This window comes from Opisthocomus hoazin, chromosome Z, assembly GCF_030867145.1.
Source record: "Opisthocomus hoazin isolate bOpiHoa1 chromosome Z, bOpiHoa1.hap1, whole genome shotgun sequence".
Taxonomy (NCBI): Eukaryota; Metazoa; Chordata; class Aves; order Opisthocomiformes; family Opisthocomidae; genus Opisthocomus; species Opisthocomus hoazin.
This window is the reverse complement of record NC_134454.1, coordinates 49,917,090-49,940,222: the sequence shown is the minus strand read 5'-3', so window position 1 is coordinate 49,940,222 and position 23,133 is coordinate 49,917,090. Positions and strand designations below refer to the sequence as shown.

The window sequence follows — 23,133 nt, the reverse complement described above, 5'->3', positions numbered from 1 at the left end:
GTGCAGTCTGCTGTAGGTGACTGCTTCGGCAGGAGGGTTGGACTAGATGACCCACAGAGGTCCCTTCCAACCCCTGCCATTCTGTGATTCTGTGATTCTGTGACATTCCTTGACTCTGCCAGTCCTCTCCAAACTTGAGCTACAGTCTAGCCAGTAAAAAACTGTTTTATGAATTACACCGATGTCAGACATATTTTGCTAAAATTACTTGGTTCTGTGTGCACCATGAGCTCCTGCACCAAGTAGCTTATCTGAAGCTTACAGTGAGTTCTACATTCAACCAAGACTGGAAGTATTATCTCAAGGTCAAGAGACAATTTCTTCCTTTCCTTGGATAGTTACTAAATGCTACATAAATATGAGACAGCTACCACTGAGAAAAGAAATTTTTTCTCACTGTGAACACATTGCCTCACTGCATTACATTATTACAAGTTTCTACAGGAACTTTACACTTGCATGCCTTTTTTTTTATTATTATTTTGCAATCCCTTTTTTATCCTGTAATCACTGTCCAGCAACAGCTTACTAATTCATTTCCATAATTTGGTACTGCTATGGTACAGGAAATTCGCAGAGGACAACAGCATCAGGGTGAACCGAAGGCCTCAGTGAGACGCAGTTAAAAATTCTTCATCTACAATGGCAACCTACTGGAAAAGGCTCAGTATATTGATCCAGATACAACACGTAACTTGGGCAAATGAGCAGTCCCCATCCTAAAGCTTCTGGCAAGTCTTGCCAGGGTGAAAAACTGGGTTTCAGCGCTCCAGAGTGACCACTAGCTTGAGGCCAAACTGAGTTCACCTTTTAAGAAGTGTCAGAAAAAGCCATCTATGAAAGGGCATCCCAAGATATCACAGTACGGCTTGTTAGGCTGAGCTGTCAGGTCAATAGATCTTCAGCGACACTGCACATTGGTGGTTTCTGAGTTTGAATGTTACTGTAACAAGATATGAAAGTAAACAGGCTTCTGGAAAAGCGTATTAACCCACTGCTTCCAACCTGCATTTGCAGACATGAGACTGGGATGAGAACTAAGAATCTGAATTCTCATGACCATGCCAGGTCCAACTCTCCAGCTCTATGGATGGAAGCTAACACTGTGAACAGTTACTCTTCTATGAATATTTTGACATTTACAAGAAGAAAAAATAGTTTTGCAGGAAATTCCTTCCCATGCAAGAGGATTAGGCACCAATGCTGCCCACCTTGACCATCTATTACAAGCCATCACCTTCAGAGCCCAGGCAGAATGGAAGATTTTAAGAACTGACTCAAAGTACCTATTCAAGAGTCAGGCAGCTTCCTTCTTTCTTTCTCTCAAATGCTGTGCAATAAATCACAAGTTAGATTCCTGAAGTGAGATGGCAGGGAGTCGACAGCAGCATCAACAGAAACCCCTCAGAATGAGGGCAAAAACTCATTTGTATGCATTCCACTAAAATTCTATATAGATGCACTGGGAGTTCGGGTGGGAGTGTGCATACTTGTGCCATTTCTAAGCAAATAGTTTGTTGTTGACCAGGATCAAAGACCCTGACTGTCATTATCAAATTTCTGCACCTATAATAGTCTCCGTTACCTGAGCTAATCTTAAACAAGAAATGCAGTTTTGTTTACCCCAGAAAGAAATCAAACAGGAATCAATATAGGTTTTATACTAGTTTCTTGCTTAAGCCTGTTTGCAATATGAAACCACCAAGATTTGTCAGAAAAATATCCCCCAAAGTTAGCATCATTACAATAAAAAAAAAAATACATAGTGTCTCAACCTCATTTGTTGATAGATGCATTTTCGTCAATTACATGAAGCTAATAAAAATGTATTATTATCCATCCCCTCCAGATAAACCACTGGCTCTGCAAGTTGTTCAGAATTAATGAAAAAAAAATTTAAAAATCGCAGAAAATTTCCATTATAATTTTTCTGTAACTTCAGTACAACAGATTTTTCTTTGTCTTGTCTCCCTAACATACCAGGAAATATTTACTTCCTGTAACAATTTTGAAAATACATATACGTGTTCAGTTTTTCCTGAGAAGTATGTTAGCAGAAAATAAGTAAGAGTAAGCAGAGGATATACAACCACAACAGCACATAAGATACAATTTTAGGGAAAAGAACATTTGTGCCTCAGAGCTGATTTCTTCCCAGTGATCATCCTGGGATGACAGAGCTGAAAACAAGCCATCATGTAGGCTAGTTCTGTTGCAAACATGGCCCATTGATGTTCTTCACTGTCTTTGTTTTAAAATAGACAGACCCTAGCACTTGCTAGTCTGAGGAAGAAACTCTGCTTCTTCTCCGTTATATGAAAAGGTTTTGTTGTCGCAGTATTTCCTTGGCTGTTTGTGGGGCAGGGATTGTCTCTTAAATTTTCCATGTTATCTTTCTATTCCACTATTAATTTTTAAATAAAAATACGGAAGTTTATTTTTGCTGTCACTATGGTACTGTGCTACTGAGTCGCTGCATGCACTTGACCGTTGAAATCCTTTATCAAATGGTTCACTTTCAAAGAATTATTTCACTTCTGATAAAAAAAAAAAGAAAAAAAAAGAAAAAATAGAAACATCTTCAAGACAGAACAGGCAGCAGTCAAGAGGGGAAAAGAGGCACAGAGCACATTTCACAGTGGAGACTGGAGAAATTGTTGGCTGGGACGCAAGGGAAGCACTTCCACTTACGAGAAGGGGAGAGGAATACCCACGCAGAGCAAAACCAGAGAGTCTGAATGCGGTTTTCGGTGACCACCCACACAGCAAGTTGCATGGGATACTGTTCATCTTCAAAGCAAGAGGGGCAGCCTGGAACAAGACTACGACATTACAGAGTTCTTTCAAATGAAGGAGCTATATGCACTTTGGACTGAAAGCCAACATTGCAAGCTTTGCCAAAGGCTGGCTCAGCCTCAGACAGTTCCTATAATCCTGACAAAGCAATTTATGTCCCAGCTCAGCAAAGACCTATGAATGCATACCTGACTCCTGAATTCAGTAAGGTTTACGCATGTACTTGAAATCGCTTACACTTACAGAAATAACTTGCAAAATCAGATCTGATTTTGTTGCTTCTTGTGTCCTTCCACCACAGCTGGTTTTTTTCAAGCCCTGGCACAACTTTACAGCCTGATTTACAGCCGTAAGTACTCAGGCTTACCAGCAAATTAGCAAATGTATGCTTCAGCACTTAACGCTCACAAATGTCTATCATTGGAATAACCTCATTTCCATCTATCATCTGTTTGCAGTACAGATGACTCAACTCCAGGTTAGCCAAGCCCTTCCCGTAGCTGCAGATGAATGGTCAGCAATACCTATTCTTGCTTTTAAGCAGGCTTCATGACCTCCAGAGACCATGTTGCTAACTGCTTTGCAGTCAATTTATTTATCTATTGTAGGATGTGCATTGAGGCGAGAAAGTTTTCCCACAGCCAAACCTTGTGGTTTGCGCACATAGTGTATTTTTCTTGTGCTCAAGTCACTTCACTCATTGTATTCCGGTAACAAGCACTTCTCCCAGTGTTGTCGCAGCCTTTCCAGCTGACAGACACTGTCACCTCAAGAGATCCAGCAACGTTTCAAAAATTGCTGTCTCAGTGCAATGACTGACTTTGACTGCACTGCTCTCTCCCATGCTACTGTGCACACTCAGGTACAGAGCAGCAGAGGGCAAATGAACGTGTTTACAATATTCCTGGACCGGGTGCCCTCCTCCCTCAGGAGTATTTTGGAGTTCTTTATGTATCTTCTTCTGGACACTAATTTCACATTCTGTCTTCTACAGCAGATATCACCAAGTACACTGCAGGAGCACTAGTTTCCTGTCAAAGTCTATGAATCTCACCTAAACACTAACCACTACATACTAGTATGTAATACTATAACTAAGAGAACATATTTTCTATGCTTTACAGTATCACCCACACAAAAAAGCTAATGGAAAAAATAATTACATTCTCTGAAAATATACTGCTTGTCTACTTACTAATATTTGAGAAGTATTCTGATATCTTATAAATCAAAAAAGCCATCACTCTACTAGCTACCAATAAAACACAGAGTTGACAGATAGATGTTGGAGTCACCACAGACAGGTCTCTGAAATCATCAACTGAGGGTGCAGCAGCAGCCAAAAAAGCCAATAAAACATTAGGCATCATCAGGAAAGATATTGTTAACAAGACAGAGGGGCATCTTGCCACTATTTAAAGCCTTGGTGTAATCACATCTTGAATGTCTTACCTAGCTCTAGCCTCTACAGGACGTAGCTGAGCCTGATACAGAGAACAACAACTAAAATAAGTGAGAGGACAGAGCCTCCCTTAAAAGGAGAGATAGTGACTGAGTGGGAGAAAGAGTGCATCTTATGAAATCTTGAGGGTAGCGGGAAAGGCAAACATAGAACTGCTGTTCATTGAACCCTGCAATACTAGAGCTAGGGGCAAGTCAGTGAAATCAGGAAATTGCTTAAGGCAGACAAAAGAAAGTACCTTACACAGCAGGTAGTGAACTAAGTGCCTCAGGAGGCTGTGAAGAAAAACAGTATTACTAAATCCAAAAAAAGAATGATTAAACAAATTCATGAGCAACAGATCCAGAAAATAATAGTAAAATGAATAGGCAGGAATGTAACTGTTAAAATTCCTCATATAATTATTCAAGAAAACTTTGTGTGAATTTGGATGAGGAGGAGATAATCTACTTGTTTTCTCAAATTTCTGGAACAATATGGAAGTTTTGTTCCCACTAGCATAGTTAAACCCACCATAGCATTTGTAAAACAGATACACATGGCAATAAGCATGCCACAGTGATATGAGTACAGCAGTTGCCCTTTCAAACCACCTAATCAGTCATAAGCCAAATTCTAGTAGAGCAATTAGGAACTACAGGCACAGCCACCATGACTTCAAAACATAATCTTCATTCAAACACAGGAAAAAAGAAAAATCTAGTTGACTTAAAATATCTAACACCAGAAGTAATAGTAACTACCTTGTTAACTTATTTGGAAAACTGCATGACTGTCTTCTGTGTTAACAGGCACCTGTAGAAAGAACCACACTCCCTGTTCTATGCCTTCTGGGAAGAAGTACTAATGCTAAAGATCCAAACAGATGGGAAGCAGGACCCCCCATAACTTCATCCTGAACCTACGTTCCTCCTAGATTGCCAAAATCATCAGAGTAGCTCTGGATCCATAGTATTAAAGAAATAAACAAACAAACAAAACCCAAAACACACCACCAAAACTATTCCCTCAGAAGGAAATAGGCCGTTCTCTGCTTTTCTGCCCTGGGGTGGTGGCACTAATTTCAAATCTCGCATTTCTGTGATCAGGATCACGACTGCCACTTGGATCTAGCAATACAAGAGCTTCTCCTCCTGGCGTCAGAGATGGCCAGTGCCTGCGTTACAGTGTATGGTATTTACTTGGGAAAAGTGTGAAAAAATACTACACCAGCCAGCTGTTTGACAACAACAGCCTACAAGGAGAAAAAAAAAGCATTACTGCTACACAAGAGTTAATTTTACCAATGAATAAAGAGGACAAAGGAGTGGTAAGTGACAAGCTTTGTTTCGGATATTGGGTACATAAAAGCCCCACCACGGCACAGGAATAGATTCTCCTCTGCAAGCCTCCACAACTTAACTGCACCTTCTTAGGTCTCCTGCCTTTCCCTTAGAGGACTACAAGAGGACTTCTGAATATGTAAGGTCTCCCTCTCCCACAGACACAAGCTCCACCAAAAAATCCACGACTCTCCTGGATAATATTTTTCCCCACCCTGAACGATATCGGCAAGCCTGACAGCCCTAAGTGCTCTTAGTAACAACTCTCCTTCTTTTTTAAGACCTGTGCTATTCAATTTGATTGTGAGCCTAATACTATTAAAACTAATATAAACTCACTTGGCAACTGCCAATATAACCTCAAGAAAGCCAAAACAGGCAAGTGGACTTGCAGAGACATCAAAACATAGCACATCTCAAGAAAAGCAGGACAGGTTACCCAGAGAGGCAGAGGTATTCCTAAATCATGCCTGGAACAGGGTTCAGCAGCACAAGCTCAACTCACGTTGGTTTACCCTTGGAAGGAGGAACATATTGCAAGACTTGTCTACTTGCAAATAAATGGTTTGATATGCAGGCATTAACAACAACCTGCAGCACTATTAGCCTCAACTGGCATCCCACTTCTGGAGCGAAAAGCACCAGGCTCTTCCAGCACAAGGCAATATCAAGTACAGCTGTTTGAGATAGGACTAGTCAAGCATTGCATGCATGCAGCTGTATTGTTCTTCCTCACCCAAGCTAGCGCACTCAGGGCTCTAGAATTTGCCATGTTTACATATCCCAAGTCTTTGTCATTTTATATGACTTCCGGTTAGACATGTTTTTATCTGCTTTTCTGGTACCAAAGTTCTCATTACTCTGTTTTATGACAGCCTTTTAGAAGAACTGCTTCTTGGATTAGGAAATATGGATTAGGAAAAAAGGGCATCATGAAAGCTCATTGAAATAATCCATCTTTGGTTAATTCTGCCAGCTACTCACCCATGCCCTCTTCTAGGTCTGTTTTTTCTACAATAATCATGGATTACTGCTGATATGGTATTATCTGTAGAATTTTATATCATTCCTTTGGGAATTCAAATGATTTTATATTCTCTCATTTTAATTGTACACACATAGGATAATGCAGGGATTTGGAGATAAGAAGGCATGAGGCCCTGGGTTTCTTTATTACGTAAGAACGAACAAACATTGATTTATTCACTACCTAAACAAGAACACTGAAAAGAAATAATGTAGTAAAAATCTGTGCCCAAGTGTGACCAGTCTTTGGACCCATCTGTTCACTCTCCCTTGACTGTTCCCATTGTGTTTACACACAGCATCTCTGGCTTTCCCAGCTGTGGCCCCTCCCAGGGCCCTGACTGTGATCAAAGCATACTGAAGAATGGCACAGAAGAAAAATGTCTGTGCTTTCCAGAGAGTGTGGTGGGATGCTGTGTGTTCTGTGGATTGAATGACCTCTGTAGTTACAAATTCCTTCATGGTGATTTTGTATCTTTGCATGCCATGCTAGCAGAATGATCTTGACCATCATAGTGAACTCTGGAATAACCTTTTTTCTGCATGTGGTTACACACACATAGCTACAGATAACCCTCTCTCACCATCAAGTCTATCATGCTCTCTGGAAAAAACAACTGGACTGCACCAAAAAGATGAAAAAAGAAGAAAATGAGAAGAAAAAGAAATTAGCAGTAATACTGAAAATGTACGTATTCAAAGCCTCTACCCCAATCCCGTATAGTGTCAGCCAGAAAAACAGGCTGCAGAGCAGATGCTGATTTAACAAGAAAAGAAACCGAAATTATGTTTTACAGGTATACGTGGCAGGGAGCAAGGGACATGTGAGGACCGGCTTGTCATGTTGCTATTCCCTAATTAAAAACTAGTAGTTATTACTCTCATTAGCGATGCTCAGTGAAGCCGGTTGAATGTTGTTTTCTGAAACTGAAGTACTTTGTTCTGACTTCACGACACCTATAAGCGCTAGACAATCAGATCTAGAAAGGCACAGATGTACCACTCAGAAGAGCCTGATGTCCTCCACATACTATACATGAAGAAGTCATCAAACCTTCCAAGATGGCCACAGTCTAGAGGAACATCGCTTTTATACTCAGGTTGAGCACCTCTCTCTGTTCAAAAGATCACACTAACTGTTAACAAATCAATTTTCACTGTTTCTGTTGCAATCTGCTGAGCCTCCAGTGCACCTAAAATAAATTGAGAGGCCACATCATTTGAGCAAAATAAGTTAAATCCTTGTCACTTTCTCATCACATTTTTTAAAAGGCATTTGAAAAAGTGTCTGATTAATTTGACTATCAGAAAAAAAAAGTCTGTCTTTAGTCTTTCTCAAACACATTTCTAACATGTGTGGCCTCACTGCCCCAGTGAGGAAGCAGTATTTCCAAAAATAAGGATAGATCTTCTAAACCTACATTGACACAAGTCAAGGAGATGAGTTAAAGTTAAGCACTGAAGTGCATTAAGATTTGGACTTCGTTAACAAGTCGGGTTTCTGTAGTCTGTTCTTACAGAAACAAAACAGCTCAAGGTGACAACCCCCATGGCCACTGAAGTTAATTTGTGAACTACAATCCTAACACCAGCTGACTCCAGAGAAAACAGTGATCAAGGACCACACAGAACCTCCTTCTGCGGTGAGAGGCAAAAATTTTGTCCTGAGTCCATGAAATTCCTTATTTAGCAGTAATATCTCAAAGTGCCTTAACATCCAGAGGCAAGAACTGATTTTATATCAAAAGCATAGCTACCGAAGCAATCGTTAATTAAAACAAGGGAAGATGAAAGTAAGCAGCTGGAATGGTATGACGTGACTGACAATATTCACAGGCATCCTTAGCAGTGGAACAAAATACAGTGACAGGCAAGTGCATGGCTTGATCCTTTGCCCAGGGCACTCTTGGCCTCTGAACACATGGTATGCACACATTTTCAGGCTCTCACTGTTTTTTTTTTTTTTCTGTAATATCACAGACGGAGGGATGACTTCAGCTAGGTCATTTTCCATCTCAGTCTCCTGAAAATAGTTCCACCTGTAAAACCACAGACTAACTCAAGCAGTACAGTTCAGCCCAGCCTACCAAAGGTAGGACAGAAATGAAGCAGCAGTAATCTGAGGTGACAAATATTCCATTTTCTTCCTGCAAGTGATGTCTAAATCCTGAATAGTGCCTCTACCCATGCTACACTATTTTCACAGAAATCAATTTACCCCATACACACACAGCTTCATGTACTCAATAGATTAATTTTTTTAATATCAGATATTGTCACAGCACAGCAGGAAATTCAGCTCCTTTTAACATCTGTACATTTCTTTGATGTGTCTAAGGTACTTCATTAAAAATTTATTCATATAAAGCTTTTACAAAGACTGCGTTGACAATAATCCACATGGGGGATTTAGACAGGGTTAATTACTATTCTGAACCAGCGAGCAGTATGACAATGTGACAGGATGAGTCTTACTGTATCTTAATTTCATTATCCAAATGGAGACCACAAACACCCGTCAGATTTCTACCCAGCTGAAGAAGCAAGAGAGCAGCTCTGACATGCATAGGCACGGAGAGTAGCTGAAATGCAAAGCACTATTACTTTGCCTCTGCTGACTGTGTACATAGCTATGAAGCACAGGTGACTTTTAAGTCAAAGGGTGACAATAATATTAATTTACTTTCAAATTATCTTAAGCACACAATGCAACAAATGTGATTGTCCAGTGAACAGAGCAGAGCTTAAAGAATTAAAAAAAAAAAAAACAAAACACCATCTACCAAAAACCCAACTAGCTATCAAGGTTTCATGACTGTCCTCTGAGAAACAGCAATGGACCTTTTTCTTCTTGAATTTCACCAATATTTGCAATGTAAGAAAATTTAACTCAAGCCAATTTAGAGTGTCACCTTTAATCTGACCCTCTGCTTTAGAGACCATGAAGCAAATTTTCAGAGGTAGGTTACATGACTACACTTCACTTGCTCATTTCAGGAGCATTTCCTATACTTTGTTATTGTGTAAGAAACAGACCTGGGCAGAGACAAAGCAAAGCTTGCCAAACAGCAACACTGGGATATTACAAAGCTGATCAGATACGAAGAGGTGTCATGTGCACAAGGTGGACATATGAAAGGAGAAATTATTTCTCCCATTTAAGGTCTTAATAGCATTAGTTTTAACAAAAGACTGTGAAACATTCTTCATACAGCAGCTTGATTGTAAAATTTAATTTGAAATGTTGAGCAAAGCCTAAAACATACTGACAGCACAATGCACTTCAGTAAGCTAATTCTAGGTGCTTTGCATTTTGGTGAAACTTCTCCTGGGAGGGTACTGAAGTAGTTAAAAGAAAAAAACAGGCAATTAATTAGAGCTCTTGAATGAGGAAAGTCTATATGAAGTTTATACTTTGGCTCATAAAAAGTAAAACACTCATCCAAGGACAAACATTAACAAATAACGAAAATCCCCCAACTTCCTGGTTTACAACCTGTTCACCCTGCTGAATAGTTTCAGTATTTCACCCAAGATAAACAGCTATAATACAAACTGCTTGTTCCAGCTGTTCTACACAAACTTACCATTCAGCAGAAAGCAAGCTTTTCCTGAGACTTTCAGCATGAGCCCAGGGATAATGAGATCACTCCCATTCATGAAGTGACTCGAGAGCATAAGAATTTGCAGGGTTTGGGGAAAGTATCAACGAAGAGCTCACAGCAACAAGTGCTCAGGCGTTCCATGATTTTGCAACATGAAACTACCAGTCAGGGGTGTGACCTGCTGGCTAGCAACATGGTATGGCGTACATACAGTCCTGCACAGCTGGTGCAGAGATCAAAAGAGCTTTTACTTTCCTACATTTTTTCCCCCAAGCACATTTCTTGAAAAATACCTAGAGCAACAGAATATTCACAATGGCTAGTAGCAAGGACGAAAGTCCCATTTATTAAGTACGACTGATCTGTTGCACAGCTGTGCTGTCACAGCATAATTCCAATGTAAGCAACAAGACTTCTTAACCTCCAGAGTAGCTGTACTTTAAAAACATAAATATATTTCACCTCTACATCACTTTGCTAAAGGTCCATTAGTACTTCATAAACACTATCTTGTTTGCGGTCCTAAAGACACACACAAGAGAAAATTCAGTGAAGCTATTCATGTTCTTGTTGAAACAGTTAGGGCTGTTGCTGAATTGAACTTCACAGATTATTTCACACATGAGAAGAAAAACTAAGACACAAATGCAATTTACTCAGGACCACATCCTTGCTGGGGAAGAGTCAAGATAACCCTTGCCCAGTCATTTGATCATTACCTGTCTCTCTGCAAGTTCTTCAACAACATCACTACTTCTCTGTATCTTATAGAAAAGTCCCCTTAAACTGCTTTTAAAAATCCACAGGTATCATAATAAATTAAAAAGCTATCAGTAGCGCAAATGTCTGTCTATTCTAGTATTTTAGCATAAATAGTGAGAAACCTACCTTATGCAACAAATTGTCTTATTTTGAACTTGTTAATGACGTACGTTAAGTGCACAGACAAACAAACAAAATACCTGGTGAGCTCTTCTTTAATCTTCAAGGGTTCATGTGGGTAGAATTTCACTCTAAAGCACATGGTATATGGCGGATGAGCTGAAACATTATAAAGAAAAAGCATGAGAACAGTAGCAAACAAACATCACCTTAGCTAGTCTGAGCGAGCGGCCTTGAGTCTTACGAAGTAGCCTGTGTGATGGTTAGCTCTGAAGCATCAGGCAGGGATTCAAATAAAACCACTTTTATACGCACATATGAAGAGAATAGAACATATGACAAAAAAGGCCAAAGCACATGCACAATACAGCTAACCTAGGCAAATCAATTTTTAAATGGTTTTGCACCTTACAAGACTTATTGCTTGATCCAAGAACTACAAAACACATTTGTGCTGCTTTTTCGGGTTTTAGGGTGGGGTTTTTTGCAATTGATAAACAGGAAGCAATTGCACCTTGTAACAATGAGATACAAATGTGTTATGTATATTTGTTATTCCTGATAATCATAATACCTAGACTACAAAATGGAAGAAATCATTAATTACATTTCGTTAATCAAGCTAGAGACAACAGAACTGTTTGTTTCCAGTATTTAATAGGACTACATCACCTACTTCTGAGCTATGGTATCAATACCAGGCCTTTAGCACAATACTTTCACTTCTCAAAAAAACAAGACGTAAAGAAAGAAAACCACAGTTACAGAAATTACTTCAGTTCTGCAATCAGTGTCTCTCAGTTTTACATTAAAGAACACAGCTTTATATCCCACTGTTGTATCTTTGGTAGCATTCAAGATATTACCTAATCATAGGCCAGTGATCTTTCAGTGATTACAGGAGGGACAGAAAGCAAATCAAAGACTATTATTCTAATCAGAGGCATCTTGTGATAATCACATTAGGATAAGAGACATGTGAAAACCAAGTAGAAGGCTTAAAAATACCACATCAGGCACAACACACAGGCAGGCAGAGCCCTCAGAGCTATCTGTAGCCAGGTCATGTTCATGTTTTAAACTCCACTTCGAAGTGAGGAGGAAAACATTTCATCTTCAAAAGGTAAATGTTATAGGGAAGAATCCCAGGTGTATTACACAGGCCATGGTTACCAGTAGGCCTGCTGGTAACACTGAGAGGGAGCACAGGGATGGAGAAAGCACCAAGGCAGAACTGCTGTCCAAGCAGCAAGGGCCTTGGCACAGAAAGCCATGCAAGGGTCCTCTTTACCAAAATGTTTACCACTACAGCCATTTTCAGATGGACAGAAATAGAGGAAAAGCTGAGGCTTCAAAGAAAATGGGAATGTGAGATCACTGTGCTCCTCTGAGACTGTCCTACAGACCTGAGTGCAGAATTATAATCCTTTTATTAAAATATTTAACTACAAAATTAACTTTCTGTATTTTCACACTAGTACTCAACATTTATAGATCCTTACTTTTAACAAGTTGGGGCTTTGGGGTTTTGTTTTGCTTTTTTCAAAGGAAAGCATCCATGCAACTTTAATTCATATTAAAGTACAGATCTATAATATTCTACTAAGTTTTAAAGGTCTCTTAGTCTTCATGTATACTCAATGCACACAGTCCATCTAACTTTCCTAAATCTTGAAGAGATGGTGCTTTTACAGGAGGAAAAGAAGGAAAAGCAGAAGAAAAGGGCAAAGAAAATAACAGAGGAAACTGAGGAAGAGAACAGGTGAAACATTGTAGTTATTGCAATTTGTAACACTGATCAGTAAGCTACCAGAACACTTTACTGCACCATCTCCTCAAGCTGACTAGCTCACTGGCTTGTATAAACTGCACATTGAAATTACTTGAACAGTCATGATACTTTTTAAGGTACTTTGACTGCAGTATTTACTTATACGCTGCAGTCTTCCAGAAAAACATCTCTGGATATCACATAGTACAATGTGATGCACAAAAGCAACAGAAAATAAAAATGCACTACATATTTTTTTTACGGTTGATATCTTTTGGAGGGTTCAATTGCTTTTTGAAATTTCTCCTTTCAAGACCTCATGTTGCACTTCTTTTAAGTCTGGTTAGCCTCAATAAAAACTGCTGATTTCACTTTTTTTCACTTGTTTAAATTAACTGTTCATTTTAGACACAAGGGAGAATGTCAGAAGGGACAGGAAGATGAAAAAGACAGAAAAGAAGAAAGCAAGAAAACAATAACAAATAGAATCAAACAAGAGAAAATGGAGAAAGAAAAACAAGCCTTAAGTGTTCTGTAGGGATGGTTTGAACACTCCAGCTAACCAAATCTGGACAAGCCCTCTGAAGGCAAGGGAAACACTGAGACCGCTTTCTGTGGCTTCAGCATCTTAGATGCCACTGCATCATTGTCTTGCAGCAACCTGGAAATAGGCTGCAAAACAGAGGACGCTTATGTTGTCTCTGCCTGTAATGGCAAACTAGAAGGTAAACTGAATTCAACGTCCCAGAAAAACACTAGGAATCATATTACCTGGACCAGAAGCAAGTGCTCTTCCTCAGCAAAAAATGACTTTTAAATATCCTGGCAGATTTAGAAGTAGTTTGTGCTCAAAATAGGGATGCAGAAATAAGAACAGCTAGTGCACGGCTCTGCAGGGCCCTAGCTAGCCTACTGCAAGACCCTAAAAATGTACTGAATTTTATCCACATTTATGAATGTCAATGAAGCAACTGAAACTCTGGCTGTGGTAAACAGAAAAAAATATATATATATATACATATATAAAAATATAAATAAAAAGAGTTACAATATAAGAGCCACACTCCGGCAGTACATGGTAACCATAGAAAAGCAACAGCTACCACAAATGCAAAGAGTATTGTAGCGAGGAGAGGATGGCACACACTGGACTGAAAAATAGCCCACATTCAGTTAATAGCAAAGGTTATAATAGGAGATGTTTTCCTTCCAGCAGAAGGACAGTATGTGACAATATACAATATACAATGACAGTATACAGCAACAGTACACACCAATGCACAGAATACGCAAAAGATTTGGCAAGGCAGTTTGAAGCATACTTTGCAAACGCTTTCCTAGACTCAAGCTTCTGTAACAATATTGCTCCTCAGCAGCGCAGCAAGCAACGCAAAACAAGGCTGCTGCAGACTGTTGAACAGAGGTCCTTTCTCAGCAACACCTGCAAGAACGGCACAATCCTGACTTGGAATTTGCAATGTTAGAAAGAATATGATCCTCTCCATTCCGTTCATGTCTGGAGATGAGACAAGAAAGTGCCTTGCAATTACAGAAGGAAACAGGATCCTCTTTTTCTGTTCCTCTTTACCAGCTGGAAAACCAGGCACGAACAATGAACACTTGAAAGGGGAAGGAGCGAACCACCACAGCTATCCCCTTTCCATCTTAATTTTAAAATGGATCGTAAGGCTAATGTTCCTCCAAAAACACATTTTATGATATGTAAACATTTAGTAAGGCCTTTGTCTTACAGACTTTACAGCACTGGAGAAATACACATAAGAAAACCTTGTATTCTCTCATTCACTATATTCTTGGTGGAAAGCAAGACAGGCAGTGAATTGTATCAGCTCAAGAAACAAGATTGTCAAGCAAGACAACTCCCTTTCTACTACTTACTACCAGGTTAAACTACAAGACTCACATACTAAAGTCAAAACATTAACAACAAACCTTCCCAAAACAGAACTCAATTTGCAGAAGAACATTTCTTCAACACAAAACTAGCCTGAACATAATCAGTTTTATAACAGCTATAAGCCTTTTCTTTCAGAGTGGTCATTTATCTGTCAGATAAGGAGCAGCTGGTATAGTTAAATGCCCAAGGCTTTGTCAGAATTTTCTACCATCACAGGCTTTGCTTTCTCACTAAAAAAGATTCACAATTCTAACAAATTCAAAGAACGTCAGCATGGAGAATAGTACTGTCTGCAAGCTCCACTGCAAAAGGGCTGTTAATTTGTCAGTTTATGTGCTAACAGTACATAAGAGAAGAAGGTAAAAGAACAAAATACCCCACATTTAGATGAAATCAAATGCTGAAACCAGTCATGATCTAGACCGTCATGCAGGAACTACATGCACAGCATGGAAGGTTTTCAGACAACTGTATGTTTTTAAGGTTTGTTTCAGTTCCATTTAACTAAGACAAACTATCCAATGAACATGAAACAGCAAGGATCTCCTAGCTAAAAACGAAACCTCTAACACCCTGACCAGAACAAAGAGGGATATGGGAGCTGCACCCCTTGACACAGAGTCCCTTGTATAAGGGACTCGTGCTCTTTCACTTCTATGCAAAGCCCACTGAATCATTTGCCTTCTGTGTAGATAAAGAGTTTATAGGGAACGATAAGCCTAAGAAAAACTACACATTCATATTAGATTTTCTTCACAGAAAGACATTTTGAAACAAGAAAATGATGTAAGAGAAAAACTGTTTTTAAAAGCTGGTGAAGAACTTGACTGAAGTTTTAGAAGTGTGAACCAAAGAGGGAGAAAGGCGGAAGATTCTCAGCTGCCACTTTTAGGCAGGTTTCCTGTTTGTTTTTAACAACCTGCTTTTCATCCAGCACAAATACTAGCTTCTGTAATGAGCTGTACCAGCAGTGCTGGGGTTTTTTTATTAAACATGGAGTACAGATGAATACTGAAAGCCAAACACAGTGTTTAAGTTATCTTCATAGCCCTGAGAATGCAACATTGCAGAAAGCTTCCTGGATCTCTCCTTGATGTAACAAATTCTCTTAACTACACTACCCTACTAAAAGCTAGTGATCGTTTAAAAAAAAAAAATTATACTCACACAGTCTTCACGTTCACTGATGCTGCTGAAGGACCTCCAGGGAACACTAAGACATATGCTGTTGTTTCCATACACCTCTTCTGTTACCAAATGAATCAGTTGTTTATCCATACCACTTGCTGAGTACGTTTAAGACAGGCAGAAAACTTCTCCATGCATAAAAGAACTGATCTATCATACACCTCAAATTCCTCATTGCAGTCAATTAGTTATGGGACAACACAGGGCAAGGTGGATTTTTATCAACCAGTTATAATAATGCTTCAAAGCATGTTATTAAATCTTCACGAGATTCGTAGGTAAAGAATATACAGCATTCGGATTAGTGCCTGAAGAATTACACAAAACTTCCTGTTTTCATGGTGCATGGATTTATGAACCTCATATTTGATTAAACTCTCTGTCAAGTTTGTACTGAGACACAAAAACTGATGAGAAGTTTGTTGAGAATTCAGAATCCTTGGAAAGTTTTGCTCAGCCCATTTCTGCATCTGGGTTCTTGCTTCCTCTGTTCATTCCCTCCTCCCTTCACATTTTACGACACCACTAGAGATTAAGGAAATTAATTTAACAAATTCCAGTGGCCTGACACAGGAGAACCTCCTTTTTGCATTACTCTCTCAGATCATCTGAGATGCAAGACAGCAACAAAAACATGTAAATTTTGAACTCCTGCACATCAGAGCAACAGAACTGATTCTGTTCCACTGGTATCTAGAACAAAATCCACATAGTTGGATATTTCCCACAAAGCAATCACAGGATAGCTGCATACTTATTATAGAGAATACCCTTCAAAATTAATGAAAAAAAGTGCATGGGAAAACTCTGCTCTTTACTTAAACATCAGTGCTGACATGACCAGTAGGATTTACACCAAGACATTCCTAGACAGATAAGAAGTAAAAAAAGTAAGATGGCCAAATGGAGAGGAACTCTACTGTTAGCATCTGGGAAAGAGTAAGTGTACACAAAAAACATGCAAAAGAACAGAAAAACTGGTTTTAAAAGGTCTTTAGGACCACAAAGATGCACTTACCTTAGGCAACCTTCCAGAGAATTTTTCAACACTCTACTGGAAGCATGGTGTTCACAGCTATTCATCACTGGCCACCAATTGGCTTCAACCAGTATAAACAAGACTGGCAGTGGTTCAGGACATCCGTCAGAGACTAAAATTTCCCCTCTCAGGCAAAATTAGTGGTAAAAATGGCTGAAGCACAGACCTAGACTTTACACCTCATGTTACGACACAAAAATTTCACTGGAGATGGAAAATGCAAAGGTAGATGCTGAGACAAAAAAGATGCCATACCTTCATTCTTCTTGTGTTGCACCAGGACACATCTAAATACAGTTTCATATGTGATAAGACAAACGTAAAATATTTCGAAAGATTCCTTCTGTCTTATCCCAATATGACTAAATATGAACTTAAAGCAATCTTTGCCAAAGCTAAAGAAATTAAAATGGTAGCATATCACACAACAACCTACACAGACTTCAGAGCTTCGAACATAAAACATTTTATCCCACTGACAGAAACGTATAGCTGTCAAATTGTGATTTCTGTACAGCCTGACTACATAGAGGGATTATGCCTGAATTATCCATGTACTACTGAGGCACACGAAATCTAGTACCTACTGAAATGTGTATTAGTACACCACTCTCAGTCATTCCTTTCCTGCTCTGAATATTTGTCAGTACTGAGCTGCATGAATAAATACACTGAAAAACTTCTTATCATGCTGGGCGAAAATGAAGTTCTCCACAAATGGTAGCTGAGACAAAGCATGCAGCATTTTTCACATTTTGCTGCATGTATGCAAGTGCTCCATAATCCTATGTAAATCCGAGCATTCAACTGAATTTAGAACATTTTGAATCATTACTATTAATACGACCTACTCTTGCACCAAAGGAAATTAAAGTCCATTCTTACAAAACAGATCATTTCACTGCTTTCTGAATTCCTTAATGGCAAAGAAAGAAAAGGAAATATCCATCTAATACAGTCACTGTGAATAACTTTCTGCCATCGTTTCTCCCAGCAGTCATACATACATAATGTATGTCCTATTAACCTGTCACTTCATTGCTTCAGTTCTTACACTTTCCACCTGCTACTCATTTCAGTCCTCACTTGTGTCACTTGAGACTGTAATGCTTTTCAAACAAATACTGGTAATTTCTTCTTCGGAGTCTAAGACCTTTCAGAGTAAACAGTATTTTTAGACAAAATATGAATTAACTTTGTTAAGATGTATTTATGCATAATCTACCTGGATTCTACATATGTGTATAAAATATATGTCTCCTTGTTTTGTTTCCTTAAAGGGTTATTGTAGCAACTAAAGTCCTTCATCTGCGACAAAAGACAAAGTTAAATCACACTGGTATTAAACTGAAGTTGCTCATGAAAAGCCAATTACATAGTTAATTGTACTTCTATGTCCTAAATCTCAGGCTGATAACAACGCACCTTTGTTAGTGTCTCATTCTCTTTTGCTGTTGTTGTTGAGTCCTTTTCACCGTGATAAATAACCTCATACTAGCTGCATTTTGCTTTTTTTCTATCCATTCATTTTTCAGTCTTCAGAGTTTTGATTAGCATTCTACCCCAAAAGCCACTCCAGTCCTCTGATGAGACCACCACATCACTACATCTGTGGAATTTATGGAGTACCATCGATCATATGCAGATAGAGTTGTTTTGAATAAATCAAAACACTCTCCATGTATCTGTGGGCAGAGTTCCTGAATATGTTGCTATGCAAAGTGCAACAAGAAGCATGAGCCCTTACACTTTGTTGGGTGAATACAGTGATATGAATGCAGATTAGACGATACTTTGAGGAAACTTCGTTCTACTTCTGATAGCAGATTGGAAGGAAGAAAGAGATCAAGATAATTTGTAACTATTACAGTCCCTCTTCTCTTCCTTCACTACCATTGCAGAGGAGCACAACTTAGTTTTAGCTTGACATTCTTGAACTTATTTTTTACTGGGTAACACTCCAGATACCTAAATTCTAGATATAAACAGTTCACATTGAGTATGCTAGGTATATGTGTGAATACATTAATAATCCTGGGTTACCTGTTTTTACTTTATTTAGACAATTTCTTAAGCCTCACCATATTTTATAACAAATATATTACCTCCCACACAAAAGATACCTTGTACTTATGCTTAAAACAGAAAATAATTGCATGTGAAGAGTATGTAAGTAAAATGCTCCTTCATTTCATAAACTATGTAGACAGACAAACAACAGCTGTTATTAAACAAGACACAACTCTCAATGACCTAAATCAAATCTCCAGAACTGCCAAATAAACACTCTCTTCCACTGCCGGAGATAAATTTCTGAATACCAAAGTAGTTCTGTTTCCTGAAGAAGTTTTCACAGTTGGCCCATTTAGTGGAAAGGATGAGCCACACCATAACATTTCAGAAAGATAATTAAAATAATACAGCCCTATTTTGAGGAGTCTTTTTTAAATAACGATTGTAATTTTCCACTTCCCTGTGGCAGGAGCTCACCACTTCAGCCACAGCACTTGAGTTTGCTGGACTGTAACAACGACATCAAACCAATTCTCTGCATTGTCAGGAAGCAGGGGGCAGTGGGAAGAAAGTAAATCAGGAAGACCCAATAGCAGATTGCCACACTCCGCATTTTATTGCGCCTCCCAGTGGCTGATTGCGTCTGACTGAAAACGCGAGCCCAAAGATTCTCACCAGATCTGCCACCCCACACAACTCAGCTAGGTTCTGGCTCTAGCCTTGAGCAGTAACAGAAAGCTCTTCACACGCAGAGCACTGCGAGTGAAGTGAGAGTAGCATAGGGTTTTTAGGAGTCCAAATAAGATGTGAAGGGCCTATTTGCACCACAAAACAAATGAAGCATATCCTAAATCACTGCTTGGAAGCACAGGAAAACCTCTGGGCATTTCAAAAGCAGTTTAAAAACATGAGCTCGCAACACTTACATTTCATTTGCTTGACGATGGACTTGTTGGGCTCAAGCCAATGCTGGAAAGGCAAAGCAGAGAGCAGAGGTTAATATGGATCAGAGCAGACAACAACATCCTAGTAGATGTATGTGATACCAAAAACAGGAAGCAGGATTTTGATTTCACTGAGACATACATAAACTGTGAAAGCACCTCCATACTGTTACAATACTGGAATTGCACCGTATAAGGATAGGTGATGTTACTACTGCTTATGAGATGTAGCTGAGACAAAATATTTGTCTTACTTCTGTAAGACAAATATTTCGAAGAAAAATGTAAAGGAGACAGGCTCTAGTGATTAGTTTGCAGCAGACATTTCAGTCTTACACTTTCAGCCACTTTTTTCCAGGGAACAATCATACTGGACTGTAGGACAGACTATTTTAACACTGTCTGTTCCTTAAAGGTGTCTTCTATAGTTCTTATAACCAAAGCATGTGTAAATACTGTATTCTCAGTCAGCATCCTCAGAACACAAGCTATTGTTCTTTTCTAGCAAGAACTAGAAATCTGATGGGGAAAAAAAGTGTACTTTTCCATGAAATGTTTATGTTATGGACAGTCAATGCACCACAGAGAGGTACAGATACCTACCAGTTGGCGTATAACTTTCCAAATGAAACACTGCAATGTCAGGAACACTTCTTTTTTTATTCTACTGGAGAATAAAGTCAGATGCTTCTGTGACAAAAAGCTAGGCTCACATTTTAGTCAAGAGCCTTAGCACATCCCCTGCTAACACTCGCTGAACTGTTCAGGAGGATGTTTTGATTGACAAAAGAACATGCTGATATTCAGCTGCCACTTCTGACTACAGCCAACAGCATTTGTACTAGGATATTTTCTGTAAGCAAAAAATCTCCACACTAAAAGGAGATTTGTGCTGCAGAAGCAGCTGGTCAAAAAGCATAGCATTCAGCTTTAATAAGCATAATCAACATTGGAAGGCCTTGCACTAGGAGGTTTTGTTTTTAACCCTTTTCATTCTAGCTGTAAAACCCTGCAGTATTCTGCAAAAAGAAAACCTAGCTTTTTTTAAAGCATATGTAATACTTAAAATATCCTACATCAGCTACTATTTTCGTCGTAACTTACAGCAATTCTACTACAGAGAAAGGACAGAGGAAGATATTTTGTAGGAATTGTTAATAGGTGACAGAAAATTATTATTTTAAAAATCATGACATCTCAAGAATTCAGTCAAAATCAGGGGTAAGTGTAAATCAGTTTTCTGGAACAGAAATTCTGACAAAACAAGTACCTTGGAAAGAACATTTTCAATCATCTGCAGCTTATATGCTGTTGCTGCTCCAAATCTCCTGTATAGAGCTTACAGCAATATTGGCAACAAGCACTACTATGTATTTCTGTTTGAAGTTCACCTATCACTGACAGACTGATATGGAACCCTGGCTCTCAAACAAACAAACAAACAAACAAATCAAAATAAAAAGCAACAACCCCAAACTTCAACTATCAACAACCATCCCACACCATTTCTTCCCATCTTCCCTCTCCCCAGTATCTCTCTTTCTTGGGGAGAAGAAGAAAGAAACAGGATTGGGAAAGCAATGACTGTTTCACCAACTTACCAGAAATATCTAGCTCATTTCATTCTTTTTTAGATCACACAGATACATTATTTATACATTTTGCTCTGAATAATAGGGGGCGAGGATTGTCCACAAAAAGGTAAGTCAATTTGAGAAATCTGATACAGTCTTCAGGACTTTATAGATACATCATCCATAATGAATTCACCGATAGGAAATCAGTCAACACGCACAGATATGCAAGTTTACTTTCCTTAACCTCTTCACACACCCATTCCACCTCCACCAGCATCTAGGCAGTCCTAGCTGAAGATTCAGACAGCAAAGAGGAACCTGGACAGTGAGCTGTGCTGTACTGTTCCCAGGGAACTGAGAGTTACGAAGTATCTTACTATTTCTATCTAGCAGGAGCACAACACAGTTTATTTGATACTTCTTTTTGAAAGGCCAGGCTGAAATACTAGCACAGACCAGGTCAGCATTTACAACTGCCTGAAAAAGTCAATTACCTATTTTAACAAATAGTCAGAGGCAAAAAATGCCAGTTTTCAAATATGAAACCCTCATATTTCACTATACAAATAATGAAAAAGGGGAAACATAGATGAAATTCCTCGTACAGTGCACCAAACCTTAAGGAATGCAGATTTAGCTAACGTGTCCAAAAGCAAACATGTTTCACTAAGACCTGACATTTGAGAGTTAAAAATGGATTGAAAACACACTGAGCAATTAAGCAGTCCAGACTTTTCACTTGGAGGTCAAAGAACTGACACAGCTTTTAGAAGCTCAGATTTCTGTGGTGACCTTCCATTGGTGGAAGATTGCAAATGTGTAGGCAGTTCAGCTGAATCTTCCAGAAAACTGAGCAGTTCCTTTACAAGAGACTTTCAAAGACACAGCAATTAGGTGCTTAATGCTCTCTGAGTGTCAGGGGAAGACAAACACCTAGTCATTGCTAGTACGTCTGAAAATAGCCACCGCTATATTTGTTTGCGCATTTCAGTTTGAGTTTTAGGAAAGATTTTCCCCTGAGTACTTATCTTCCAGCCTTACAGCATTGACTATTAATAATTAATAAATGTGCCTCATCTCTACTATAGAGTATTCATGCTATATTTATTCCAAGATTAATTAGCTGTAACAGCTAGGACCAGATTAAGGTTCCTATAAATTCATCGAAGGGTTTCTGCAGGAATTTTCAATTGAAAAGCACCTAGCTTTGCAAAATGCTTTTTCAATGTATCAATCTCTTTTTTTAATAATTTTGCTAAAAAAGAAGAAAAAAATCCACAGATTAAAGGAAAATACAACATTTTGAGTTAGCTTGTCAGGCCAAATTTTAAAAGTGTTTGAAATCTTCAACTGCAAAAAAATCTTCATTACTACTGTATGCCACACTACCTTGTGGGAACAGACTACAGGTGTTTCCAGTTCTTTCTTGTAAGGCTAACACCTCATAAAACAGATAAAACAGACTACCAAAACAAATCAGACATAAACTTGGAACCAGAGACAAGAATCTGTCATTTCTCTCCCTGCAGTAAAATGTGCAAACTAGGGGGAGAAAAAAACCTCAACAATTTCACACAGTTTCATTCTTTG

The 23,133-nt window shown here is 38.8% G+C and overlaps 1 protein-coding gene across 4 annotated transcripts in view; it reads right to left on the bottom strand.

Annotated features, from left to right (window-relative positions):
- FRMD3 (FERM domain containing 3) overlaps positions 1 to 23,133 on the bottom strand; it is a 153,256-nt gene that overhangs the window by 50,499 nt on the left and 79,624 nt on the right. For 3 of the 4 annotated variants that reach the window (XM_075411166.1, XM_075411169.1, XM_075411167.1), the window contains exons 3-4: positions 19,949 to 19,991; positions 11,174 to 11,252 (exon numbers count right to left, since the gene is read on the bottom strand). In XM_075411166.1, coding sequence (XP_075267281.1) covers positions 11,174 to 11,252; positions 19,949 to 19,991 — 122 coding nt within the window. The remainder of the gene's footprint in view (positions 1 to 11,173; positions 11,253 to 19,948; positions 19,992 to 23,133) is intronic. The other variant, XM_075411168.1, reaches the window with a different exon arrangement.